Here is a 25,668-nt window from a genome sequence, read left to right as displayed (position 1 = left end):
TTCAACCAGTGCGGCGTCACAGTGCTGCTCCATTAGTGAAATATTTTTTTAAATAACTTTTTTATTTTCATAGTAACTTTGAACACTTTTGGCCAAGACTATGTCTGGTAGCAGCATCAATTGTTCGGGAGGTGTTAAGAGGAAGAAGGTTGTCCTAGCAATTAAAGACAAGTTATGTGTTGTTCAACCAGTGAGGCGTCACAGGCAGCCAAATGCCTTCCACAGGTGAGGCGCCACAGGCAAGCCAAGCACCTTCAACAAGTGAGGCGCAAGCAAGCAGGCAAGCACCTTCAACAAGCGAGGCATCACAAGCAAGCCAAATGCCTTCAACAAGTTGGGCGTCACAGGCAAGCCAAGCGCCTTCAACAAGTGAGGGCATGCAAGTGCTTCAACAAGTGAGGCGCATGCAAGCGCTTTCAACAAGCGAAGCCTCACAGGCAACCCGAGTGCCTTCAACCAGTGAGGCTTCAGCAGCTGGCAGTCAAAACTAACTTTGCTTAATGAACTGTACAGTAATTTTAAGTGTTAATTTTAGTGTTGTGTTAGTATAGGTTACGTAAATTGTTGAGAATTTTTAACTATAAGATGTGTGGCATCAATCAAGAAGACGAACACCAACAAGGTAAGTTGAGGTTTCTAGTTGAATATTAAAAAATTATATGTGGCAAGGCAATTCATATTATGTTGTTTGTAGTATAAAAGTAGTTGGAAATTGTCACTTTTGGACTCGTAGGTGAAAAAGTACCATTATCCGAAAAATGTGATAATCCGGCTGGGGGTCCTTCCCATATAGTCCGGATGATCGAGTGGAGACAGTACAGGGAGATGCCGCAAGTGCACTGAAATGATGAGGGCACCTCTTCGTGTCCACCTCTGGGCACCCGTACGTCCAGCAGAGTCAACTAAACGAGTCGGCATCGACTGTACATTCCGTGGAAAGGGGAATGAACCGGGACAGGCTGCCCGCTAGGATGTTGAACACCACCCTGGATGAACAAATCCACAAGGGATGTGAATCGCCTGGAGAGCCAAACCCTGAGAACTCAGCAGACGAGTCAACCAAAGCGACCATCCCCAAAGAGCCAAGGACCACATCAAACCCCCTCTGTTCAGGCAATGAACCACTGGAGAACAGTCCGAACGGAGCCGATCATTTATCTACGTGCTGTAAGCCTGACGGAAGGATGAACCCCACCAACCTTGGGTGGCCTGGTGAGCACTGATCACAAAGCCCCAGCCAAGAAACGAGACATCCGTGAACACATCGAGCGAGGGCTCTGGTAGGTGCCACTGCACTGAACCCAGAAAAAAATGAAGAGAAAGCCGGCGACTCTGCAACCGACCCAAGGCACCCGGACGCTGAACCCAGAGATCGTGAGAGCGGCGGAAGGGACATCCCCGAAGGAACCAGAACAGACTCTGAAACCAAACCCAACCGTGTGGTTAAACCCGCACGGCAAAGTTCAGACTCCCGCACAGCTGCTCGAGCAACCGATGAGTGACTCAGGAGCTCCTAAGAAACAGCCTAAGGCGGGACTACAGCAGCAGCAACGTCTTTGGAGGCAGAGACATGGAAGCGGTCCAAGAAACCCAAACAAAACTCAGCCAGGTCCGAGCCCAGGACGGAACCAGATGGGACTTTCCCAGTACACCAGGAACCCGAACCCAGCGAAACAGGAAAGAACCACCCCTCCTGCGAGCAGACAAACAGACTGGCTGGGAGTCCACACCAACCAGCTATCAAGGTGGGCCAACACCCAAATACCAAGCAGACAGAGATGGTCCACCACGAACCGAATAAGACGCAAAAATGTGAGGTGCCAAAAGCAGGCGAAAGGAAAGACAATGAAAATGAGAAGCAAGCCGCCCCACAAAGAAAAAGAACCAGGCCCTGAACCCCGGAGGAAACAGGACATGCCAACACATGAGTCCGAAGGGCTAGAGACATCACCCTACAACCTGGCCCCAAAAGAAGCCAAAAGTGGGGTCAAAATTCAGTTGGAAGCCAGCAGTACAGACAGGACAAAACTAGAATGAACCGAAGACCCACACAGCCCTGTAGCGGGACCAGAATAAGATTACTTGACAGAGCAAAGGGGAGGAAGCCCACCCTCACCAGCTTCAACCTCCACCCCCCATCCCAGAAGAGGAGCCTCCCAATGCCACCACAGGCCAGAGGACACAACCCGAACCACCCACAAAAAGCGGGACTAAGTGGGGGGGGGGGAAAACAGAGCAAGCCTTGGAGAAAAAGAAAAAAAGGAAACAAAAAGCAAGAAGCTGGCATGAGGAAGATGGCACTGGAGGAGACACCGACACAAAAGCTGCACCAAAGGCCCACCTTGACAAGCAGAAGCCAAGGCCCAAGAAGTGCAATTTGCAAGCCAGGAAGAACCCAGAACTCCAGAAGAGACAAGTCCAGGGCACACAGGAGATAACCACCAAGTGCCACCCAAACCACCAAAGGGGAACCCAAGAGGCAGAAAAACCTCTGGAACAAAACCAAGGAGCCCAAAGAAAACTGGGAACGAACCCGAGCGGAGCCCAAACCTTGTGTCTTCTGTAATACATGACACAGGGAGGGTGTGATAATCACTGCTTCAGTGACTATCACATCCTCCAGAATATGACACAGGGAGGGTGTGATAATCACTGCTTCAGTGACTATCACATCCTCCAGAACCTGACACAGGGAGGGTGTGATAATCACTGGTTCAGTGACTATCACATCCCCCAGAACATGACACAGGGAGGGTGTAATAATTACCGCTTCAGTGACTATCACATCTTCCAGAACATGACACAGGGATGTTGTACCTTGTGTGGTTGCACAGCAACCACACAAGGTACAGGTGAACACAAATAGGTCTATGACCCACTCTAGTAGACTAAGATTTTAATAGGACCCACTGTTCACAAATAGTGAACAGTGGGTCTGCATTGCATCACACTGAGGAGTCATACTGCTGAGAATACTGCCTGAGAATTTTTTTGAATTTTGTTGTTGTTGCGCCTGTGGGTGTGAATTCCATTTGGGCCCCTAGCGGTTTGAGGGTTAAAATATAAATATCTTTCCTCTCTCAATAATATCTAATCTCTGTGATTAAAACGTAAGAACGACTTTATCAATGCCTTTTTGATAACATATACAATATATATAAGTATAAGCGTTGTTTGTAATTCTCTATTAATTAAACAATATATCAGAGAGTGTGTAGAGTTTGGTGTTCCATGTGCGAAGAGACATGGGAGATTTTACATAAGTATAGTAAACGGTTTAACCCTTTAACTGCGCTGCCTCCAAATATGACACCCCCCAGTACGCAGGAAATAAATTCTCTTAAAAAAATTCTTTTGTTTTTTTTAAAGTGTCAAAAACCCTTCCCTCAATATGGGTATGTAAAAAAAAATTTGAAATTGTACTTACTTTGACTGCTATGGGGTCCTTAAGTGTGCGCGTGACATCATCATTCCCCGTTCGCCCGTTACATATGCTCCCGTGGCTGGGCGCGCGAGTTGCCGCGAATATATTTTTGTTCTTTTTTTGCGCACAGTTTCAAATACATTTTATTTATTTTTACGTACTAATCCTATGTATAATGAACACGTACACTATATTATGGCAGTAAAACATCCGTACTGTCCGAGGACACTGTGTTACGTGCATGACACTTGTGTACACATATGTTGCACATATTTACCATGTATCATGCTAATTTATATATATATACAATCTATTTACAGACTATACACTGTCACACACTATATACATTCACTATCAACACATTCAGAACAGAGCGAGTGTGAGCTGTCACACCCAGCCAGCCCTCTCTCACTCCTCCAACATTGTATTCGCCAACATTGCTCCTCCCATCATACAGTTATTCACACAAATGTTTCATGTTCATTTATGTATATTTACAACATATGTACACACTATACACTGTCGCACACTATATACATTTACTATCAACACATTCAGAACATCGCGAGTGTGAGCAGCAACACCCAGCCAGACGTCCCTCACTCCAACATCTTACTTGCCAACATTGCTCCTCCCACCATACTGTTATTGCTTTTATTACACTATTTACACATGTTATATATACCTATCTACATGTTTTATTTACCAGAACTATGCCAGTAAGCCGGTATTGTGTCCAAACAGTACAGTGGCCACCATACACTGCATGAGAAATCACACAGCAGACAGCAGATGATGCTACGATTACGACATCACCTCCCTCACCAAAATAGCTCCACTCAACATACTCCTGTTACTGTTATTACACTATACACACATACACTGTATATACCCATGTACATGTGTGTTGCCCCATAGCGAACCACGAAGCTAGTATGGTGAGCAAAACAAGAGTGCTTGCCACACAGTGAGGCTACCTCAATTCTCTCCCTTCCTCCCTCCCTCACCACAATTCCTCCTTCCACAATACTACGCACAACACTAATTTTAACCACATTCTTGGTCACTAATTCCTGTAAATGAATAATTGAAACACATTTATTTTGAAAAGGAACCTAAGAAGTTATTTGAAGATTTCTAGTTGGACGAAATAATGCTGTGGTGCTGTGGCTAGCGCTGTGAACATCGTGAACAGCATTGAATCACTGATATTTGAACATTGTACCCAGTCATTATCACACTCAGGCTCGTCTGTAATACTATCATGGCTAAATAATACAGGTTATATATATATATTTTGACATTATCATGCGATGCTGTGGTCACACACTGAACAGCAGTGCTGTGCGCTCATGCTGCGAGCGTCAGCCTTGGTTGCTCACTCACTGCTGAGGCTCTCACACCCGAGAATGTGGTCCATGATTTTTTTTAAAGATGGTGTCTGTTTACAAGAGTCCTGAGGAAGCTGATGTGAACCCCATGTAGCCGCGGGAGTTTTGAATGGAACGTGAAAAATACAAATACCTGGAGGTGCATAGCGCACCCCAGACGTGGGCCTGGAGGCGCGTTGCACAGTTAAAGGGTTAAGAAGCGAACGCATACAAACGAATAACGATTAGTATATATAGACCAACATTATTGTTCCATGAAGTCAATATAACTTCCAGACATGTATTTTTCAATAAATCTTAAATGTTTTCTGACTAATTATGTTAGATATTATTAGAAATATGCATTCTATTTTTTTATATCATCATTTAAATTTGCGATAATTTGAGGAGAGAAGTGCGACGACTGGATCACTGTATACAGAAAATTGATATGCCAACAAACACTTTCCAGACAACAATATGTCTTGGATAAGTCACTCCACAACATTGACACTTGGACCGTCGACTTCCTTTGAGGCCACATATTTACTTATTTCATAATGAACGTATATTATTTCATAGTAAATATATGTTTTCTCGTGTTCTGCATTAAGCACCAACATTATAGTGAGCAAATATACCATATTTTTTCATTACTTAAGTAATGCTAGGAGGCTTTGAGTAGCTTTGGGTCATTAGGTGGACAGAATCTCCAATAGATGGGGCGAGAGTTGCACTATCTCTCGCCCGGGCGAAAGTCGAAACTTATTTTAAAATTGATATATCTTTGTCTTCCACCAAGATATATTTCCTTTGGTGCACTCACAACAACGAGTATATCCCGATCTTTCTGGAGACATAATATTTTAGGCTTTATTAGCGTATCTTTGTTAATTACACACTATATCGGCAAGTGCGTAGGCTTCTGCACTCCATGACCGAAAAGCTACTGAATGCCACTATAAAAACATATGTATCTTCACTTGAGCTTTACATATGTCTATGGTAAAGTATTTAAAATGAAGCTTATATTTGTATCTTTCTTAAGACATATAAAACATAAGTGTTTATTAACAAATTTACGTGAAATAAGCATTGTTCTGAGAGAGAGTTGCTCAGTCGATCAGTCTGTGCGGAGTCGGACCTCAGCGATTATTAAAACACATGTATCTTCATTAGAACTTTATATATATCTACGGTAAAGTATTTAAAATGAAGCTTCTATTTCTATCTTTCTTAAGACATATAAAACATTTGTGTTTTTTAATGAATTTACGTGAAATAAGCATTGTTCTGAGAGAGAGTTACTCCGTCGCTCGATTTGTGCGGGATCGAAGCTCGGCGATTATAAAAATACACGTATCTTTGCTGTAAATTCAAATATCCTCATGGTAAGGTATTTAAAAAGAAGCTTATGTTTCTATCTTTCTTGAGTCCTATAAAACTCTTACATTTATTAACGATTCTGTGTGAAATAAACATTGTTCTGAGATGAATATTGCGGATTTCCAGCTCAACGAGAGATAAAAAATGCAACTTTTATACAACTACAAATATCTTCGGTTTTACTTTAAATTTTGTCCTGGAAGAGTTTTCACATATAGATCCTGTTTCTGTTGTTCTTTTGACATAAAAAGATCTTTGGTTTAATAAGTTATCAAGATGTTTTCCACAATATTATTAGGGCGTTCACTGATTCCAACATGGGTGACCCTTTTGGAAACGCAACACATGGGTTGACCCGATTGACAGACTGGTCATATTCCAATAGGGTCTGCGACAATACCATGACCCTTATGTTCTTCAAACAATATGGTCTGAATTTCACCAACTGAGAGTGATCTTTCCATACCATGTCATACAAGGGTTGGGAACCAGAGGCGCATGAGCCACCTATAGTGGCTTACTCTGAACTGATCCAGCCAGCAGCCCTAGGGCATTCTGGGAATTTTTTCCATGATAGCTGCCTCTCACTGGAGGTGCCAGGAGTTCATTTCGTACCCAACCAACCTCCTTGCGTTTTTGAATGGGTACAAAATCTTAAATTGGTGTTTTCTAGGCCGGCGCATTTTTGGGTGAACGAGTTTTCTCAGCCAGCACAGTACAGTGGTTAATCTAACATATCAGATAAGATGAAAGGGAACATTGTATCAAGGTTTTTATATAAAAAAATAACTACAATATAAGTTGATAGAGGTGATTTCACCGGTTAGGATATATGTCTCAAGTACTAAAATTGGGGAAGTGGGTAGTACAAGATACAGTGTGAGTTTGAATCACAAGGTAGGAAATTATGAGAATGAAATTGAACAGGGCATGGGTTGGACAAATTTTTAATTCATCAGGAAGTGAGCTTCAAAGACTTTTCTTTTACAAGAGCTGAAGTTCCTTTTGCAGAGGAACTTTGAGTGACGAGCGGCTCTATCTACGAGCATTTTAGGTAACGAGTGAGAAACTCGCAGAAAATTTGTCTCGATTGATGAGCTTCTGCTCGGTTAATGAGAAAACCATGTGGGGCTTTCTAGCATTTCCGCTGGTTCTTGCAAATTCTCAGACGCCTCCGATGATGCAAATCAATTATTTTTTTTTAAATATGCTAGTGATGCTGGGATGTAAAGTGGTGACTGCTGTAATGTTGCAAAGCATTGCATTTTTTTATACAAAATTAAAACAAATTAAAAAATGAAAAAAAAAATTGAAAAAATTTGAAAAAAGATAAAGTGTCAAAAAGGTTCGTTCAGTGTATGTTAGGTAGGCTGCTCCATTTTCTATAAAAAAGAAAAAAAATGAAAAAAAAATGAAAAATTTGAAAAAAAGAAAAAATATCAAAAGGATTTGTTCAGGGTATGAATAGGTTATGAATTGGGTTGAATTGGTTACAAGTATCTCTGGAATTCTCATTATCTGCTGATGTAGACCTGACCAAATGTAAACCGTGTCAACAAAATTATTCGCACACTCTCTGTCACTATGTGATGGAGTGCGAAAAGATACATGAATTCAGAGACAATTCTATAACAAATGCTCCAGAGATGTGTAAATACTTCATTCAAAATGATCTGCTACCAGAAATTTTAGCCAAATATCCCCAGTTTGCTAACTATAGGTAGTAACTAAGTGATTGTAACCTATTCACCACTGCCCACTGGATGGGGAGGGGGGGGGGGGTGGTGTGCAGGACAAACATATCAATTGTGACACTAGCTCTTCTCATATGTCAGTTGCTTAATTTAGAAACCGTACTTGTGGTCGATCTCGAACCCAATGATGATGTCACGATGTCTATTGCATTTTGTAACTAGCTCATCAAGATTGTATCTTGCTTAGCTAAATGAATTGTGTGGTTCAGTCCCTGAGCCCATTATGTGCCTCTGTAACCCTTTCCACTATGGCCTACAAGATGGGTATGGAGTGCATAATAAATGAACTATCTAAAATTCAGTGTATGTCAGGTAGGCTGCTCCATTTTCTATGAAAATATAAAAAAAATTGAATATCATATTGATGATTTTTGGTGGTGGAATGGATTAATTTTATCTCAATTATTTTAAATGGTGAAATTTGTTTCGCAAGATAAGCGTTTCACATGATGAGGTTGGTGCTGGAACGAATTAAATTCGTTAACCGAGGCTCCTCTGTATTTGCATGGAGTGTTTGCACTGATTTAGTCTGACTGGGGATATCAAAGATATATTTGTTTCTGGTGTGGTGCTCATGGGTTATATTACACATATCAATGGAAAGTTTCAGATCAAGATTAGCATTTAGGAACAAGGTTTTTTTACATGTAGATAACACATGAGAATGTATGGAGTGAGTTTTGCTTGCTTGCAGTGGGACCACAAGCCATCATATCAATTACAACCCAGCTGATCTGAAAATTTTATTTAGGCAATATTTCTTATACAGTATATGATAAAAGGAGATTGAATAGTCATGGGCCTCTGGTAAACGTCACATCTTTTGCACTTTTTACATGTTTTTTTAGGCTTCTCAAGAGTTTTTCTCTTGCTTAAAATTACACTCTCTTTGATCTGCTTACTCCAATTGTAAATAGATTTACAATCTGTAAATAATTCCCTGAATGTACTGAAATTCTTCTGCATCCACATCACTCACTGCCAGTCAGCCAGCCACAAGACGCACTTAGCCATTTGGTGCATTGCCATTTCATTTCAGGATATCAAACAAAAAAAAAAATAGATTTTTTCCATATTTTGTGTTAACTACCAAGGGTTTATTGTCCCTTTATTAAATAATATGAAGGATTAGATGTTCAAGCATTTTTCTATTTATAGACACCATTAATTACTGCAGTTTTATTTAATTTATTATATATATATATATATATATATATATATATATATATATATATATATATATATATATATATATATATATATATATATATATATATATATACAGAGCACCACTTGGTTTCCGAACATTAGTTATCCGAAACTTCCAGTTTCCCGATTGGGGTTGGGGAGTCATGCTACCCGAACAAAGTTCGGGTAGGAAGGGGTCCGCCAAGCGTCACGCCGGCTTGTGGTGGTGGGTGGGCGATGGTCCAGTTTGCCCACTGTGACTTCACAGATTCACGGCCTATTATTCCTATTATTTTGAATTGCCATATGGCTGGAATGTTCATTCTGTGCTTTTGTTTTACATATCTGCACAATCAAGAAACATCTGTGCACCATGTTGGCTCCAAATGCACGCATTGCGTCAGTGATGGCTGACTGGTGGGTGGATGGACGATGGAGCTTAGGTGGGAGGCAGTATGAATGAGGGGGGGGGGGAGAATCAGTTAGAGAGGGGGGGAGAGAGATGCTAGGAGGGAGGGGGAGGTAGGGAGAGATGTTAGGAGGTAGGGAGAGATGCTAAGAGGGAGGGGGAGGTAGGGAGAGATGCTAGGAGGTAGGCAGGAAGGGATGGAAGTAGTGAGAATTAGGGAGGGAAAGGTAGGCTGGCAGGCACAGGCAGGCAGACAGGCAGGCAGGCAGGCAGGCTAGCTTGCAGGCAGGCAGGCTAGCTTGCAGGCAGGGAGTGAGTGGTAGTCACGCGGTTGAACCGCGTGACCTTGAGAGATGGGATGTAGGGGGGCGGGTGGTTTGTTGGTGGTGGGGGTGAGACCGGCTCATTCCCGAAGATAAGCCTAACACACACTACCCGTTAGCATGATGGCAGGGAGGGAGGCAGGCTGGCTGGAAAGGAAGCAGGCTGCCAGGCTGGGAAGGAGGCAGGCTGGCAGGCTGGGAAGGAGGCAGGCTGGGAAGGAGGCAGGCAGGCAGGCTGGGAAGGAGGCAGGCTGGCAGGCAGGGAAGGAGGCAGGCTGGGAAGGAGGCAGGCAGGCAGGCTGGGAAGGAGGCAGGCTGGGAAGGAGGCAGGCAGGCAGGCTGGGAAGGAGGCAGGCAGGCAGGCTGGCAGGCTGGGAAGGAGGCAGGCTGGCAGGCAGGGAAGGAGGCAGGCTGGGAAGGAGGCAGGCTGGGAAGGGAGCAGGCTGGGAAGGAGGCAGGCAGGCAGGCTGGGAAGGAAGCAGGCTGGCAGGCTGGGAAGGAGGCAGGCTGGGAAGGAGGCAGGCTGGGAAGGAAGCAGGCTGGGAAGGAGGCAGGCTGGGAAGGAAGCAGGCTGGCAGGCTGGGAAGGAGGCAGGCTGGGAAGGAGGCAGGCTGGGAAGGAGGCAGGCAGGCAGGCTGGGAAGGAGGCAGGCAGGCAGGCTGGGAAGGAGGCAGGCTGGGAAGGAAGCAGGCTGGCAGGCTGGGAAGGAGGCAGGCTGGGAAGGAGGCAGGCTGGGAAGGAGGCAGGCTGGGAAGGAGGCAGGCTGGGAAGGAAGCAGGCTGGGAAGGAGGCAGGCTTGGAAGGAGGCAGGCTGGGAATGGAGGCAGGCTGGGAATGAGGCAGGCTGGGAAGGAGGCAGGCTGGGAAGGAGGCAGGCAGGCAGGCAGGAAGCGATATATGGGTGTTGAAGTGAACCGTGAACCACGTGACCTTTGAGAGTGTGTGTGTGTGTGTATGGGTTTGGGGTGGGGGGTGGGGGAGGTGTGTCGGTGGTGGGGGAGGGACCGGCTGACTCCGTAAGCCTAACCACACTCCACAGACCTGTGACCCAGATTTGCTTCTTAAATGTACAGTACATCATCGTATATTTTAGGCAGGATGTGCCTGCAGGCTGTCAGGATGTGCCTGCAGGCTGGCAGGATGTGCCTGCAGGCTGGCAGGATGTGCCTGCAGGCTGGCAGGATGTGCCTGCAGGCTGGCAGGATGTGCCTGCAGGCTGGCAGGCAAGCTGGCAGGCAGGCTGGCAGAATGTTCCTGCAGGCTGGCAGGATGTGCCTGCAGGCTGGCAGGATGTTTCTGCAGGCTGGCAGGATGTGCCTGCAGGCTGGCAGGCAAGCTGGCAGGCAGGCTGGCAGGATGTTCCTGCAGGCTGGCAGGATGTGCCTGCAGGCTGGAAGGATGTTTTTGCAGGCTGGCAGGATGTGCCTGCAGGCTGGCAGGCAGGCTGGCAGGATGTTCCTGCAGGCTGGCAGGAAACATCCAAAGGATGTTTGCCAGACGTCTTAATAATCAGTTAGGAACAATTAAGGACTTTTATAAAGCGGATCAGGACTTCACTTATTGATGAGTACAAACAAAATACGGTCGCATTTATGCCATGAACCTGACGATTTTTTTCCCTAGAGTTTTTTTCATAAATTTTTCGGAAATTTTTTTTTTACATTTCTAGTTTATTTTTTCCCCTCTATTTCTCGTATACGAACTTACATGTTAACCGACGGGTCTCGTCCCCAAGGGGTTCGGAAACCAAGTGGTGCTCTGTATATATATATATATATATATATATATATATATATATATATATATATATATATATATATATATTTTATTAAATATGACCGAAAAAGTAAGATTAATAATTCTAACACGAATTTTCTCAATCTTTCGTACATTATGCTTCACTGTTGGAGGTAAATCAAAAATCACTTCTCCAAAATTCATTTTTATTTCTAGTCTGACGCGACACGGGCGCGTTTCGTAAAACTTATTACATTTTCAAAGACTTCACAAATACACAACTGATTAGAACTTGCGTTTCCCTGATTTTATATCTACATTTGAGTGAGGTGGGAAGGGTGATGTGGCATTACATTTGAGTAAGGTGGGAAGGATGATGTGGCATTAGAGGATATTAATAGGGTATTAAAAGTATCAACACAAGACAGAACACGAAACAATGGATATTGAATAGAAGTGTTTGTAGAAAGCCTATTGGTCCATATTTCTTGATGCTTCTATATTGGAGCGGAGTCTTGAGGTGGGTAGAATATAGTTGTGCAATAATTGGCTGTTGATTGCTGGTGTTGACTTCTTGATGTGTAGTGCCTCGCAAACGTCTAGCCGCCTGCTATCGCTGTATCTATCGATGATTTCTGTGTTGTTTACTAGGATTTCTCTGGCGATGGTTTGGTTATGGGAAGAGATTATATGTTCCTTAATGGAGCCCTGTTGTTTATGCATCGTTAAACGCCTAGAAAGAGATGTTGTTGTCTTGCCTATATACTGGGTTTTTTGGAGCTTACAGTCCCCAAGTGGGCATTTGAAGGCATAGACGACGTTAGTCTCTTTTAAAGCGTTCTGTTTCGTGTCTGGAGAGTTTCTCATGAGTAGGCTGGCCGTTTTTCTGGTTTTATAGTAAATCGTCAGTTGTATCCTCTGATTTTTGTCTGTAGGGATAACGTTTCTATTAACAATATCTTTCAGGACCCTTTCCTCTGTTTTATGAGCTGTGGAAAAGAAGTTCCTGTAAAATAGTCTAATAGGGGGTATAGGTGTTGTGTTAGTTGTCTCTTCGGAGGTTGCATGGCTTTTCACTTTCCTTCTTATGATGTCTTCGATGAAACCATTGGAGAAGCCGTTATTGACTAGAACCTGCCTTACCCTACAGAGTTCTTCGTCGACTTGCTTCCATTCTGAGCTGTGGCTGAGAGCACGGTCGACGTATGCGTTAACAACACTCCTCTTGTACCTGTCAGGGCAGTCGCTGTTGGCATTTAGGCACATTCCTATGTTTGTTCCTATGCACATTCCAACAAACATAGGAATGTGCCTAAATGCCAACAGCGACTGCCCTGACAGGTACAAGAGGAGTGTTGTTAACGCATACGTCGACCGTGCTCTCAGCCACAGCTCAGAATGGAAGCAAGTCGACGAAGAACTCTGTAGGGTAAGGCAGGTTCTAGTCAATAACGGCTTCTCCAATGGTTTCATCGAAGACATCATAAGAAGGAAAGTGAAAAGCCATGCAACCTCCGAAGAGACAACTAACACAACACCTATACCCCCTATTAGACTATTTTACAGGAACTTCTTTTCCACAGCTCATAAAACAGAGGAAAGGGTCCTGAAAGATATTGTTAATAGAAACGTTATCCCTACAGACAAAAATCAGAGGATACAACTGACGATTTACTATAAAACCAGAAAAACGGCCAGCCTACTCATGAGAAACTCTCCAGACACGAAACAGAACGCTTTAAAAGAGACTAACGTCGTCTATGCCTTCAAATGCCCACTTGGGGACTGTAAGCTCCAAAAAAACCCAGTATATAGGCAAGACAACAACATCTCTTTCTAGGCGTTTAACGATGCATAAACAACAGGGCTCCATTAAGGAACATATAATCTCTTCCCATAACCAAACCATCGCCAGAGAAATCCTAGTAAACAACACAGAAATCATCGATAGATACAGCGATAGCAGGCGGCTAGACGTTTGCGAGGCACTACACATCAAGAAGTCAACACCAGCAATCAACAGCCAATTATTGCACAACTATATTCTACCCACCTCAAGACTCCGCTCCAATATAGAAGCATCAAGAAATATGGACCAATAGGCTTTCTACAAACACTTCTATTCAATATCCATTGTTTCGTGTTCTGTCTTGTGTTGATACTTTTAATACCCTATTAATATCCTCTAATGCCACATCATCCTTCCCACCTTACTCAAATGTAATGCCACATCACCCTTCCCACCTCACTCAAATGTAGATATAAAATCAGGGAAACGCAAGTTCTAATCAGTTGTGTATTTGTGAAGTCTTTGAAAATGTAATAAGTTTTACGAAACGCGCCCGTGTCGCGTCAGACTAGAAATAAAAATGAATTTTGGAGAAGTGATTTTTGATTTACCTCCAACAGTGAAGCATAATGTACGAAAGATTGAGAAAATTCGTGTTAGAATTATTAATCTTACTTTTTCGGTCATATTTAATAAAATATGTCTACAGGAAAGACTGCTACCAAAATATACTAATATATATATATATATATATATATATATATTAGTATATTTTGGTAGCAGTCTTTCCTGTAGACATATATTATTAAATATGACCGAAAAAGTAAGATTAATAATTCTAACACAAATTTTCTCGATCTTTCGTACGTTTCTTTTCACTGTTGGTGGTAATTCAAAAATCAATTCTCCAAAATTCATTTTTATTTCTAGTCTAGACTAGAAATAAAAATGAATTTTGGAGAATTGATTTTTGAATTACCACCAACAGTGAAAAGAAACGTACGAAAGATCGAGAAAATTCGTGTTAGAATTATTAATCTTACTTTTTCGGTCATATTTAATAATATATATATATATATATATATATATATATATATATATATATATATATATATATATATATATATATATATATATATATATATATACAAGAGGTACATTGGGTTTTGAGAGTACTTAGCATTGATGTTTTTACATTTGATGTTTTTACATTCATGTAAAGCCACTAATACGCATAGCGTTTCAGGCAAAGTAAGAACATGCTATTAAGATACTGTATATATGAGTTAATTTATTTTATGGGGAGAGCCCTTTATGGTTCCTTGAAGCTACCGTCTCTAATGTAGGTCCCAACTACTAGGTATCTTCAGTTGCGTAGTTCTATGGCCTAATGGAGACTAAGAGTCAGAACTTGGCTTACCCTCACAGGAAGTTATGGGATTTATATATTAAGTTAATGATTAATGCCACTACCAAAGAAGACACTCAGAAAATCAGTGAATCAAAACACACCTAAGCTGGCCACCTCCATTTTTCAGCTTCTGCAGCTTTGAAAATGGCCATAGAACTCCCCAAACTATGTACATAATTAAATTATTAAAAATGTCATAAAACTAGCACCATCTCATCTGGGAGCCAGTGGCTGAGTAGACAGAACACTGGATGCGTGATCCTGTGGTCCCGGGTTCGATCCCGGGCGCCGACGAGAAACAATGGGCAGGGTTTCTTTCACCCTGATGCCCCTGTTACCTAGCAGTAAATAGGTACCTGGGAGTTAGTCAGCTGTCACGGGCTGCTTCCTGGGGGTGGAGGCCTGGTCGAGGACCAGGCCGCGGGGACACTAAGCCCCGAAATCATCTCAAGACAACCTCAAGACATCTCATTCACTCCACCCTTCCCCTGGTGGGTGGGGAGCCGGTCGGCCGAGCGGACAACACAATAGACTTGTGATCCTGTGGTCCCAGGTTCAATCTCGGGTGCCAGCGAGAAACAATGGGCAGAGTTTCTTTCACCCTATGCCCCTGTTACCTAGCAGTAAATAGGTACCTGGGAGTTAGTCAGCTGTCACAGGCAGCTTCCTGGGGGTGGAGGCCTAGTCAAGGACCGGGCTGTGGGACACTAAAAAAAAAAGAAGCCCCGAAATCAACTCAAGATAATCCTCATTTGTAGTAGGAGGGGGTAGGTTACAACTTGCAAGCCGCTCCACCATTACTGCTCTTCTGATGTGTAGTCGGTGGTGAGTCTGCAACTATTTTTCTAGGTACAGATTTTTTTGGTTTTCTTTTGCCTCAGTGGCTATTCCTTGCACATTTGTGTGGTGTGGGCCACGAGTTTAGTGTAATTACCTAAGTGTAGTTACAGAATGAGAGCTATGCTCGTGGTGTCCCATTTCCCCAGCACTCTTTGTCATATAATGCTTTGAAATTACTGACGGTTTTGGCCTCCACTACCTTCTCACCTAACTTGTTCCAACCATCTACCACTCTGTTTACAAAAGTGAATTTTCTTATATTTCTCCGGCAGCTTTGTTTCGTTAGTTTAAATCTATGACCTCTTATTCTTGAAGTTCCGGGTCTCAGGAATTCTTCCTTATCAATTTTATTGATTCCTGTTACTATTTTGAACGTAGTGATCATATTGCCTCTTTTTCCAGAGTTTTCTATTGCCAGAGTTGTGTGGGGAGTGCTCTCATCACATTGCTTTTCTTACTAGTCTGCCTGATGATGCTTGGATTTATTAGGCAGTGACTGCTATTCATGTGAGGCTTTCTGTATTAAAGCGGTCTAGGTTGTGTGCCTGGTTAGATTCCCTAAAGCTGGTGTTTAGGGACTTGGAATTGGAGATGTTGATCAGTGCAGCCTTGGCTCCCTCTGTACCATCTCTTCTTTCCCCATCAAACATTGTTCACCCTCTAATCCTCCACCCCTACTTCGGGCCTCTAAATGTCTGAGGGTTTCAGGCCTGGGGCAGGCTTTAGCTTGGGATGTGGCTTGTGCAGCTCCATGGGCTGCCCCATCTGATTCAGGCTCAGAGCCTCGAGGCTCAGTTGAGGCCTCTCTGTCCTGCCAAGGCTTTTGGGTCTTCTTGCCAGCTGGCCCTTCTTTTGTAGCTTCTTCCTTGGACTTCACCTGTCAGTCCTGGAAAGTGGATGATGGCTCTGCCCTGGGACACTCAATTGCAGTTTCCAGCCTAGGGCAAGTCTGAACTGGGGCAATAGGGTCCCTTAAGACCTTCTATGGTTCCTTGCATCGTCTGCAGAGGATCTTCGGTTGTGGGGGGGGGGGGGCCTTGGAAGAATTTTCATAACCTCCTCTTCCCTGTATGAAATAGTTTTGAGAGTGGCTACCCCTAAGGTTCACTTTCAGGTGCCTTTGGATATGCTGGGAGTATCCCTCCAATGGTTTCCTTCCTTGTGGGTTATCCCTTCAGAGGTTTGTGAGTCACTTTTTGCATACCTCCTGTAATTACCTAAGTGTAATTACCTAAGTGTAGTTACAGGATGAGAGCTACGCTCGTGGTGTCCCGTCTCCCCAGAACTCTTTATCATATAATGCTTTGAAATTACTGACGGTTTTGGCCTCCACCACCTTCTCACTTAACTTGTTCCAACCGTCTACCACTCTATTTACAAAAGTGAATTTTCGTATATTTCTCCAGCAGCTTTGTTTCGTTAGTTTAAATCTATGACCTCTTATTCTTGAAGTTCCGGGTCTCAGGAATTCTTCCTTATCAATTTTATTGATTCCTGTTACTATTTTGAACGTAGTGATCATATTGCCTCTTTTTCTTCTATCTTCTAGTTTTTGCATATTTAATGCCTCTAACCTCTCCTCGTAGCTCTTGTCCTTCAGTTCTGGGAGCCACTTAGTGGCATGTCATTGCACCTTTTCCAGTTTGTTGATGGGCTTCTTAAGATATGGGCACCATACAACCACTGCATATTCCAGTTTTGGTCTAATAAAAGTCGTGAACAATTTCTTTAGTATTTCTTCATCCATGTATTTAAAAGCAATCCTGAGGTTAGAAAGTGTAGCATAGGCTCCTCGCATAATGTTCTTAATGTGGTCCTCAGGTGACAGTTTTCTATCTAGCCCCAACCACCCCTAGATCCCTTTCTTTGTCAGAATTCTTTAAAGATTTCTCACATAATTTATAGGTTGTGTGGGGTCTATGTTCTCCAATTCCACATTCCATAACATGGCATTTATTCACATTAAATTCCATTTGCCAAGTGTTGCTCCATATACTTATTTTGTCCAGGTCTAATTGAAGGGCATGACAATCATCTAGGTTTCTTATCTTCCCTATTATCTTAGCATCATCAGCAAACATGTTCAATTAATTCTGTATTCCCACTGGTAGATCGTTTATGTAGACAATGAACATTACCGGTGCAAGAACTGAACCCTGTGATACTCCTCTCATAACATTCCTCCAATCCGATACCTTGCCTCTGATTACGGCCCTTATTTTTCTGTCAGGAAATTTTTCATCCATGTTAGTAGCTTACCTGTCACTCCTCCAATATGTTCCAGTTTCCAGAACAACCTCGTATGGGGAACTCTGTCGAAAGCCTTTCTTAGGTCCAGATAGGTGCAGTCAACCCAACCATCTCTTTCCTGTAAAATCTCTGTGGCTCGATCATAAAAACTGAGCAAGTTCATTACACAGGATCTTCCAGATCGAAAACCATACTGTCTGTCTGATATTATATCGTTTTCCTCCAGGTGTTCTACCCATTTAGTTTTAATTATTTTTTCCAATATTTTGACTATTACACTTGTCAATGATACAGGTCTATAATTAAGGGGGGTCTTCCCAGTTTCCACTTTTGTAGATTGGAACTATGTTAGTCTTTTTCCACACATCAGCTACAACTCATGTACACAGGGATGCCTGAAAAATCAGTTGAAGTGGAATGCTGAGCTCAGGTGCACATTCTCTCAAAACCCATGGTGAAACTTTGTTCTTACTTTGCTCCTTGAGCATTTTTTCCTCTTCATCTCTAGACACCTCTATGTGCTCTATGTTGTTCCCTGGAATTCTTATTGTGTCTGGTTCCCTAAAGATTTCATTTCGTACAAACACACTTTGGAACTTTTCGTTTAGTGTTTCACGCATTTCCTTTTCATTTTCTGTGAATCTATTTCCCATTTTCAACCTCTGAATATTATCCTTTACCTGCAATTTGTTGTTTATGAATTTATAGAATAGACCTGGTTCTGTTTTACATTTGTCTGCAATCCCTTTTTCAAAATTTCTTTCTTCCTCTCTCCTCACTGCCATGTAGTTGTTTCTCGCATCTTTGTATCGCTAGTATGTTTGGGGGTTTGGCCTCTTCCTGCATTGATTCCATTTTTGTGTCTTTTGGTCTCTGGCACTAATATTTCTCCTCCAATAATACTGTTTGTGGTGTTATTACGCTATATACACACATTATATATAAGTATCTACCTGTTTTATTCACCATACCTGTACAAGTAAACTGGTATGGTGCCCAAAGTCCATAGTGGTCACCAGTAAACAACATGATTAGTCGTGCAGATGACACCACCTCCCTCACCAAAATGGCGGCTCCCAACCTACTCCAATTGCTGTTTATACCCTCTATACACATGTTATATATAGGAATCTACATTTGTGTTCACCATAGCGAACCACTAAGCTGGTATGGTGAGTGCAGTCAATAAAAGGTGGCCACACACAGTCAGAAGACAACGCCACCACCCTCCCTCCCACAGCATTACTTCTCTCTCCATGGAGCACAGCGCTGAATATCACCACAATCCTGCTATTATCAGAACCCTGGTCAATTTCATCACAGTCAGGGGTCTTCTGTAATAATATCATCGCTGCATAATAGCATGAACAAGTATATTATGGCATTTTTAGGCGATGCTGTGGTCACAAGCAGAACAGCAGTGCTGTGAGCTCATGCTGCGTGCATCAGGCTTGGTAGCTCACTCAATACTGAGGCCCCTAATACCCTGGAATTTGGCCCATGATTTAAAAAAAAAATGGCATCTGTTTACAAGAGCCCTGATAAAGGTGTGGTGAACCCCATGTATCCGCAGGCCATTTAAATCTTGCGTAGTACTCCAAAGCATCATATGATGCGGAGCGCAATTTACTGCAAGTCACTCAACACATCATATGTCTAGTGCAACTAAAGGGTTAATGCTTGCCTGTTTCCCCCCCCCCCCACTCTTCAATGGAATGTTTGAGCTCTCCAGCTTCATGTGCAAATTCTTCGCTGTCAGTTGTGGTGGATGTCCTACATGCCCGTCAGCACTTGGGCTTTTCTGTGTGTTTTCCTTGTCTACTTGAGCTGCATTCCACTTGGCTTACAGATGATGTTGGGGCACTTGGGAGTAGATTTCTTGCACTCTTCTCTGTGCAGCTCGCATGTTGGCAGGCTGTGCTGGTTCTTTCTCTAGATTCAGCCTGGGCCCTCGCCCCTTCTATCTGCATCTCCTTTCTCTCCGCTTTTCTTTCAGGAGAGCTCAGTTTTTGCTGTTGTGGCTCAGTTTTTGTCCTCTGTTGCTACATCTTGTCTGCCAATTCAGGATCTTCTCTGTATTCAGCATGGTTGTTCACATTCTTTGTGGCAACCTGGGTAGTGGGGGGCATGTGTCCAAAGTCATTAGCTGTACACCTTCGGTGGAGCCAGTGTCTGGTAGGCACTGTGATTGCGATGCTCACAAAGTGGCATCTCAAGCTTCATGCCAGCCCTTTTGCAGTTTACCCTGTTGATGGGGCAGTGGAGGGGTTGGGTGGCTAGCCCAATTTGCCAACACATAGTATCATGATTTATTGGCTTTTCGGATCGTCTTTGTCAGTCTTCGGTGGAGTTGGTCAGTCCAACTGTCTTTCAGGGGCTTGAGTCTGTCCTGGCAGGTTTTCCTTTCCATGTCTCTATCAGGTTATCTCCAGTTGAGTGGCTTCGGGCGTGGTCGAAATGACCACGTCTCTTTAGTGGGCTTCCTGCCTTTTTCTGGACTCAAAATGGGATTCCTCTGGATCTCTGGTTCATTCTTCACCTGTTGTGGTTGAACCGGTTCATACCTTGCCCCTCTTTCCTAATGACCACTTTGTCCCAGGTCTGTCTTATTCTCGAGGCGGGCACTTGGATGATTTCCCTGGGCCTTCAGGACACTTACTGGTACGTCCTTATTCATCCGAGGTTCAGGGATTGGTTAGGGTTTGTAGTGGGATGTCAAGCTTACCACTTCTGGGTCCTCTTGATTGGACTGAATCTGGCTACATGCATTTTTACATGGTTGAGACAGGTAGTGACCCTTCTTTTGTCTCTTAGGTGTTTGGGCTCTGTTCTTCTTCACCAATTAACTGGTGTGGATTTCCAGCTAGTCTGCATGTCTGCTTGCCAGGTATCTGGTTCTTTCCCAACTCACCGGGTTCAGGTTTCTGGTGAGTTGGTGGAAGTCCCAGTTGGTTCCAGCCCAGGTTCAGACTTGGTTGAGCCCTGTTTGGAACTCTCAGTTGGCTTCACTTTCTTTGTCACCAGCAACCTTTTCCTGGCTGTAGTGCTGCTATTTGATGTTGAGTCAGCCCTTGGTGACTCAGCTTGGTGACCTTTCAAGCAACTGTGCAGGAGGCTAAACCTTGCCTTCCTTAAGTATTTGAGTAGGGTTTGGCTTCAGAGGTTGTTCAGGTTTCTTTGAGGCAGCCCCTTTTGCTGCTGCAGTGACAAATAGGTGCAGGCTCCATTGGCCCTGCATTGGCTGCTGCATTGCCAGCTTCCTCTTTGGACTTTTTGGGGTTTGATTCCCTGGTGTCTCCATAGAGTGGGCCGCCAATGTTTGGGCACTGAGACATGGACCTCTTCGTGTTGGCTTTATCTAGGCATCTTCCCCTTTATGTGTCATTGTTCCCCGACTGTGAGGCCCTCATAGTGATTGAATTTTGGCAGGACTGATCAAGGTGGAGTTTCCTGTACCTTTTCCACCCCGTCCAGCTGTTGCTCTGGGTCTTGATGCAGTTGAAAGTCCTACATGGGAGAGTGAGCCTTGTAGCTCTCTGGTGGCTGGCCTAGCCTTGGTTCTCAGTGCTGCTTGCTTGGTGTTGAAATCTGATCATTTTCCTGCAGCTCCACCTCTTCCAGAAGATTGGTTTGGCAATGTGCTTTGCAGGTTTGAGCTTCTCCTCTGCCCCCTCACATCTGAATTTTGTGTACAGGTATATCGCCATGTTTATGGCTATCAGTGGCTACGTTCATGGTGTCTCACTGCAGGTTTCCTCGAGATGGCAATATGAAGTTTCTTGGCAGTCATTTTGTCCCTTCTTGTCTTTTAATTAGGTATTGTTCTTCTGTTTCTGACTGGGTTCTTTCCTTTTCATCCTGGTAATTGCTTGATCAGTATCATATGCCAAATACTGTTGCTTCATATCATATGGCACTGGCAGACCTGCTGCACTTGCATTTAGGGGTCAATACTTCCTTGGCTCTGTATCACAGGCTGTCCCCTGTGTTGTTTCACTTCAAGCCTGCTCATGTACCACAGGGCCTGCTTAGACTCTGGACTGGGTGCTCCGTTTTCTCTCTTCGGCTTGGTTTACAGTTTCCCCTTCAATCTGGGATTGTTTTCTCAACTGTCTCTTGGTTTCCCTGGTTTCCAGTTGCCATGTTGGGAAGCTTCATGTTCGCCTTCAGCACCAGGGTTTTTGTTCTTTCAGCCCAGGGAATGAAACCATAACATTCAATGGTTTCTTCATCTCCAGCTGACTCCTTTTCTGTCGAAGAATGAGTCATTTGGCTTCAAGAGGTGTCCATTGGTTGTTGATGCTTGTTTGGTTCAGCCTGGGGGGGCATCATGTTTTTTGTCTGGAAGCAGCTCTCCATCGCTATCTTGATGCCATCGCTTCTGCTTCTGTGGCTGCCTTGTGGGTTGATCCTGATTCCTTGGAACAGGGATGCTTTTCCAGCAGCACGTCTCTTCAGAAGGCCACTGACCTTCAGCAATACTCGGGATATGGCCAGTGTAGTGTTCTTGCCTCTACTATAGACTCCTGCACCAGGTCATTCACAGTGTCATCAAGTTTAGCCAGCCTGCAGTCTACCCTCGTGCTCCTGATGACTGGCAGTATGCTGCTCTTTCGGCTGTTTTTGCTGATCCTGGGCTTATTTTTGGGCACAGGGGTTCTGGAGGTCGAACAGGGTTCTGGCAGCCCAGTACCTGATCAATGTTCCCATGACTCAGAGCCCTTGGGTGGCCTTGGGCCAATTCTCGTGACCGACTTTCTCTCCTTTGTTCTGATTCCTGCAGTGATTCCTCCTCCCTTGTTTCCTTCTCTTTGGGTAGTTAGCTTTAGGGAGCCACAAAGGGTACTCCCCAAGAAAATCGGTGTTGAATGTAATGAAACGCCAATTTCTGGATGAACCCAAGTGGCTCCTTAACTCACATCCTCAGGGAGTCTGGTCTTTTTGCATTAGTCATTGAACTGATGGTGGAGCAGCATGCAAACCATGGGCTGCCCCACTCTCCCACCCCTCACAAAGTGAGGGGAAGGGTGGAGTGAAGGAGCGGGTGCTAGTGTTATGACATTTTCAATGGTTCCTAATATAAAAATGCCACAACTTCCTGCACTTCTGTGAGGGGGAAGGGGGGTACACCAGGCTCTGGCTCTTGAACCCAGTAGGTGGCAGAACTCTGCGACTGATAGCACCTACATCAGAGATGGTATCTTCCGGGAGCCACCAAGGCTTAACCAGAAATTGGTATTTCATTACATTCAAATCTGGTTTTTACTTTTAAATATATGCCAGTCAGAAATGAATATGCATGCACCAACATAATGTTTCTTCTGTTTGTTACTTCTGCTAGCACTGTGTGAGCCATCTCGTGACCTGGCATCACTCTGCGCACAGATCACCGGTGATGCGCTTCTCTTCTCTATGTTTCGTCGGGATGCTCCTCCAGCAGCATGTCCCTTCAAAGGGCCACTCACCTTCAGCTATACTCGAGGACATGGCCAGTGTAGTGTTCCTGCCTCTACTATAGACTCCTGCACTAGTGACAGTCGACTACTGTTTAAGTATCAAGCATGTCCTGATGTGCAAGGCACAGAGAGCTCAGGTAAGTTGCTTTACACATTGCCTTAAAATGAATATAGGGAACTCAGGTAAGTGGCACTAACTAGAGATATATGTAAGTGATTTGGACTTACTCTCAATGCATGGTCAATGACTTTGTTCTCATTGCATGAAAATTAAAAAAAAAATATTCCACCATTTCGTATGATTTATTTGTAATAAAAGATTATTGTAGTGAAAATAACATTTAAAAATGTAATTTCTAAAATATATAGCAAATTTCATGATGAAATGCAGAGTATATAAACTACTGAGTAATTTTTGCTGGATATACATTTAAATATACTTGTGTGAATAAGCTAAATTTTTCAGAAAAGATTTCTGAATTTACCTGAATTTATCTGAGGACCAGATAACACCCTAATAACTTAGACACATACAGAAAACTGGGAGCTTGTCAAAGGTTCCCTTATTTCTCTTGATAATTTTTTCAAGCTGGATTTTAAAATTTTGCATTGTTTTGACATTTATGGCTTCAGTGGGTAGACAGTTCCATGGGTTTATAAACCTATGGGTGACAAAATTATCTCCTGTTTTTTGTTCTACATTGAGGCTTGTTGAGCTTGAAACTGTTGCTCATTGTTTGTGTTACATCTGAGGGGTCACGGTAGTGCAGCTTGGTTCATTCTTGATGCACAAGTGAGAATTCCAGTCTTCAAAAGGTAGTATCACAGCACAAATATCCCAACAGGGAACTTATTTTTATCAAGAGCTACATGTATCAAGTTAATCATACTAATAAGTGCATTGTTAGTGCTTTTTTGGGTCTGAAGCCATATTGACAAGAGCTAAGTATATTGTGTGTGGCTAGATAAGAGTAAAGCTGCTTGTAGATTACTTTTTCAAATATTTTTGACAAGTTTGGCAGAATTGATATAGGTCTGAAGTTGTTGACATCAGTGAGATTACCACATTTATGGACTGGGGTTACTCTCGCTTTTTTTAGAATATCTGGAAAAGTTTGGAGTTCAAGTGACTTGTTGTAGAGCAATGCAATAGCAGGGGCTAAAGATCTGGAGGCCTTTTTGTAGATTAGAGTTGGTATCTCCGCAAGGGCACTAGACTTGGTCTTAAGGGAAAGGATTACCTCATTTACATCAGTGGAATTAGCGGGTGTTAGGTACAGAGACTGTGGGTAGTTACCTGTAAGATAGTCCTGAACATTAGTACTGGAAGATGGAATATCATTAGCAAGGGATGACCCAATGGATGAGAAGAACCTATTGAATTCAATAGCAGTATCAGTGGCTGAAAGCAGACCATCGTTATTGGACAGGATTATTGGTTTGTTATTTAAAATCTTTTTTGATCCCAATATTTGTGAAATTGTGCTCCATGTTTTCTTGATGTTGCCCTTTGTTTGAGTAAATTTATCTTCGTAGTATTTAATTTTGGCTCTTCTAATTATTTTAGATAGTAATGATGAGTAATACTTTGAAAGTTCTTTGGAGACGATACCTAACCTATACTTCTTCTCAAGTTCGTGTTTTTTATTATTAGATTTAAGTATCCCCTTTGTAAGCCAAGGATTGTTTAGCCTTTTAGTTGTGACTTGTTTCGTTAGCATAGGACAGTGGGTGTTATAAAGGCTGAGAGTTTTTTGAAGAAATGATTACACTGCTAGGTTGATGTCCCCTATGGTACCTAATTCGGACTCCCAGTTAATATTAGCGGCAGCAGCTATAAAATTGCCTATAGAAGTTTCATTGTTCACCCTAAATCTCATCTTCCTTGTATCTAGAGATGGTTTCTGAATGTTGGTTAGGAGAAATGTGGGGTAATGGTCTGTAGAGCTATCAGTGATTATCCCTGAAGTAAGCGGAGAGGTTATGTTGGTCCAGATGTGATCAAGAGCTGTGGCAGTACTATCAGTGATTCTAGTAGGTCTAGTGATTAACCCTTAAACCGCGCAAATCATATACAATGGGGCCTCGTCTTACGATGCTAATCCGTTCCCAGAGATGGATCGTAAGTCGAAGCGATTTTTCCCATAAGAAATAAAGGACATTGAATTAATCCGTTCCCCACCCTTCAAAATATTAACATACAAATACATTTTATACTGAATACAATGTTTTTTTCTAACTACAATACAGTACCAAAGCGTCTCTTACCTTTATGGAGGGCTCTTGATGGCGTATGGAAGATGGTGATGAGGGGGGAGGAAGAGAGTTGTT

The 25,668-nt window shown here is 43.1% G+C and overlaps 1 protein-coding gene across 3 annotated transcripts in view; it reads left to right on the top strand.

Moving 5' to 3' along the window:
* The window catches only part of LOC123760820 (uncharacterized), a 948,105-nt gene that overhangs the window by 430,897 nt on the left and 491,540 nt on the right, over positions 1-25,668 (top strand). For all 3 annotated transcript variants that reach the window (XM_069328212.1, XM_069328211.1, XM_069328210.1), the window contains exon 6: positions 23,223-23,474. In XM_069328212.1, coding sequence (XP_069184313.1) covers positions 23,223-23,474 — 252 coding nt within the window. The remainder of the gene's footprint in view (positions 1-23,222; positions 23,475-25,668) is intronic.

The sequence above is a fragment of the Procambarus clarkii genome, chromosome 21 (assembly GCF_040958095.1).
Source record: "Procambarus clarkii isolate CNS0578487 chromosome 21, FALCON_Pclarkii_2.0, whole genome shotgun sequence".
Classification (NCBI taxonomy): domain Eukaryota; kingdom Metazoa; phylum Arthropoda; class Malacostraca; order Decapoda; family Cambaridae; genus Procambarus; species Procambarus clarkii.
The sequence above is the reverse complement of the archived record's forward strand: the minus strand, read 5'-3'. Positions and strand labels throughout refer to the sequence as shown.